Raw genomic sequence first — 2,600 nt, forward strand, 5'->3', positions numbered from 1 at the left:
ATATATATGATGGTCGTGCGATTAAAGAAAACACGCTCACCATGCAATCAGTCGAATCTTCCTAGGTCCAAGAAGATCATACATGGCTCCAGTTGGTAAACATCCTACAAGTGTCACAGAAGAGGCCAAAGTGAAGACCAGATTGAGTTTCTGATCTTGTGCAGAGCAAGACGTGTACAAATTACTTCTAGCGCCACTAATACCACTACTTCTGGCAAGATGTAAAGAGTCACTGATAGTTGCTGTTGTATTTGATGTTGGATGCGAGTCGCACAATTGACTGTAGTAACCTTCTTGTTTTAAAACCGTTACCAACCACGGCCAACCATACACAAGCGTCGTAAAAAATCCTTCCAGAATCGCTGGTATAATGATTATCGGGTTGCGTTTCTCTACTTTTCGAGTCTCCATGTCAGACTTTGATCGCACCAATCCTCCGTCCGACATTGTTTTAAAGCACCAGTTTTATATATAAAAGGATAGAGACAAAATCTTTTCGATCATTGAGCAAGCAGTGTGTAAACAGGAAGCATCGTCTGGTAGGTTTAGCACGTCTATACTTCAGTATACTGCACCTTTTCAGTTAATTTAGGCACACGACCTTTCAAACAACATCATGTGAGGCCTACACCAGAAGAAAATATGAATTGTTCGTTAGTCGGAATCAGGTGATATAAAAATCAGCTGATTGTAATTCCACTAAGAGGTTTAAATGCTGAGAATGATTCTGCGACTTCCGTTACCTCACTGTATAGAGCTATTCATAAATAAATTATTTATTGCATAAGAAATATTTCTGAATATGAACAGAACATGAGGTTGCAACATAGTGCAAAGAGACTACAACAAACTACGTGGTTTCCGGAAATGAACAATCAATCGTTTGAATTGTAACTGAGCAGAGACTAAACCATTGTAGTGTTTAGTTATGGTTACCAAAAATAACAACATTATGGTATACCCGGGTACCATAGTCGTTTAGTTATAGCGGTCTGTTACTTATTCCATGTTAAGAAAAGTCACAGACTACTTTTCTTAAACTTGTGATTCAATAAAAATACAGAAGTCATGCACTTAATGCGGCTTCCCTCGCAAAACGCACCCCCTGCTACGGGCCTGGATTATCACAGATAAAATAAAAGTTGAAACTTCCAATGCGACAAAAACAATTTCTTAAGTGTCCTTGGATTTCCAGGGAAAATACCTCCCTGGATAGCCCACTGATACATATCTACATAATTTCTGAAGATGTCGACCAAGATTCAAGTTTATTTAGCTTCACTTAAACATTTTCTTTGTGATGTTTGTGATTTATGCCATGGCTTTTCAACTGATTCAGTTGAAAGCTTAATAAACAGGCCAGTGAATAACACCTTTCTGAGCTGTAAAAGCAAAATCAATGCTCTTTTTGGCACTAAATTAACAGATGATATTATTAATTCATTTCTGGTTTTCAAAAACAAATATCACTGAATTGCGTCAATTTAGATATACAAACTTTTTAATAATCAATCATGTAAAATAATATTTAATAAATTCCATTGATGAGATACAAATTAGAAAAATTAACTCATCCAACAAACATTTCTTCTTGTCCACTCTTTCACTAAACATCGCCTACAGGTCCATGGGTGGCGCCAGGATTTGCCCGATAGTGGGGGTGGGGGCGAGAGCAAAGTAATAATAATAATAGTGTAGTTTTATATAGCACACATATCCATCTAATGTAAGATGCTCGATCAGGGCGCTTGATATGTGAACTCGAAAGTGGGAGAAACTCCCCAAAATATTTGGGCTTCAAAGGCTTATGCTTAGGAATGATACATACAGTAGGCCTATAGGGACTCCACACGCATAATTATTAAATGGCGATTAATAAAATTTTAAAAAGCTATTGACAGGTCAAGGCTCCATATAATATGGATATTCATTGAGCTTGGAATCGGCTTATTATGTATTCAATGGTTTGGTCGTAATGCAATGTTATTACACAATACGGTAGGTATTTAAGGAGTGGCAAGGCCATTAAAATACAGATGCGTACGGGTATTCTGACAGCAAAAACCTTCTTCTAGCCTAGGCCCTAGGATTTTTGTTAACGTTTTATTGGCTAACTATAAGGAGCCTTTGATGCATCTTTTATCCATAATCGATCAGTTTGACCATAGTGTGACATCATAATATCTACGATATATTGCGGATGTGAATGACGATGTTGAGTTTCGTAGGCCTATATAGGCCTATCGTGTAGGCCTACATAATGTAGTAACCAACAATTATAAATAAAAACGGAATTTACACTAACCTTTGTCAAACACAGGGAATTGACAACCTTAACAAAAACCCTATTTTGCTTGTTGCACTACCATCCTATGTCTACAATTAATGCTTAGTGGTAGATGCCAATATGACGTTACTGTATTATCATGTGACGTCACATATTGCTCACCGAGGGCGCAGTTGACAATTACACATTACACATAAGCCTGTCCAGTTATTTCTACATTCGTCAAACGAAACAAACGTTACGGTACTCTCGGACTCCCAAGATATCGTTACATTCACGCATCAAGTTCTTGAGTGATTTATGCCTATGTGCC

At 37.5% G+C, this 2,600-nt stretch overlaps 1 protein-coding gene across 1 annotated transcript in view; it reads right to left on the reverse strand.

Moving 5' to 3' along the window:
• Nucleotides 1–2,446, reverse strand: part of LOC117124052 (large neutral amino acids transporter small subunit 4-like) — an 18,546-nt gene extending 16,100 nt beyond the window's left edge. Inside the window, exons 1-2 of the mRNA XM_033270178.1 lie at nucleotides 2,306–2,446; nucleotides 41–625 (exon numbers count right to left, since the gene is read on the reverse strand). Of these exons, the coding sequence (XP_033126069.1) occupies nucleotides 41–447 (407 nt within the window). The 5' untranslated portion in view covers nucleotides 448–625; nucleotides 2,306–2,446. The remainder of the gene's footprint in view (nucleotides 1–40; nucleotides 626–2,305) is intronic.
• Nucleotides 2,447–2,600: the final 154 nt, after the last annotated feature.

Source organism: Anneissia japonica, unplaced genomic scaffold (assembly GCF_011630105.1).
Source record: "Anneissia japonica isolate Jap-2015-1 unplaced genomic scaffold, ASM1163010v1 scaffold522_len1101056_cov227, whole genome shotgun sequence".
Taxonomy (NCBI): domain Eukaryota; kingdom Metazoa; phylum Echinodermata; class Crinoidea; order Comatulida; family Comatulidae; genus Anneissia; species Anneissia japonica.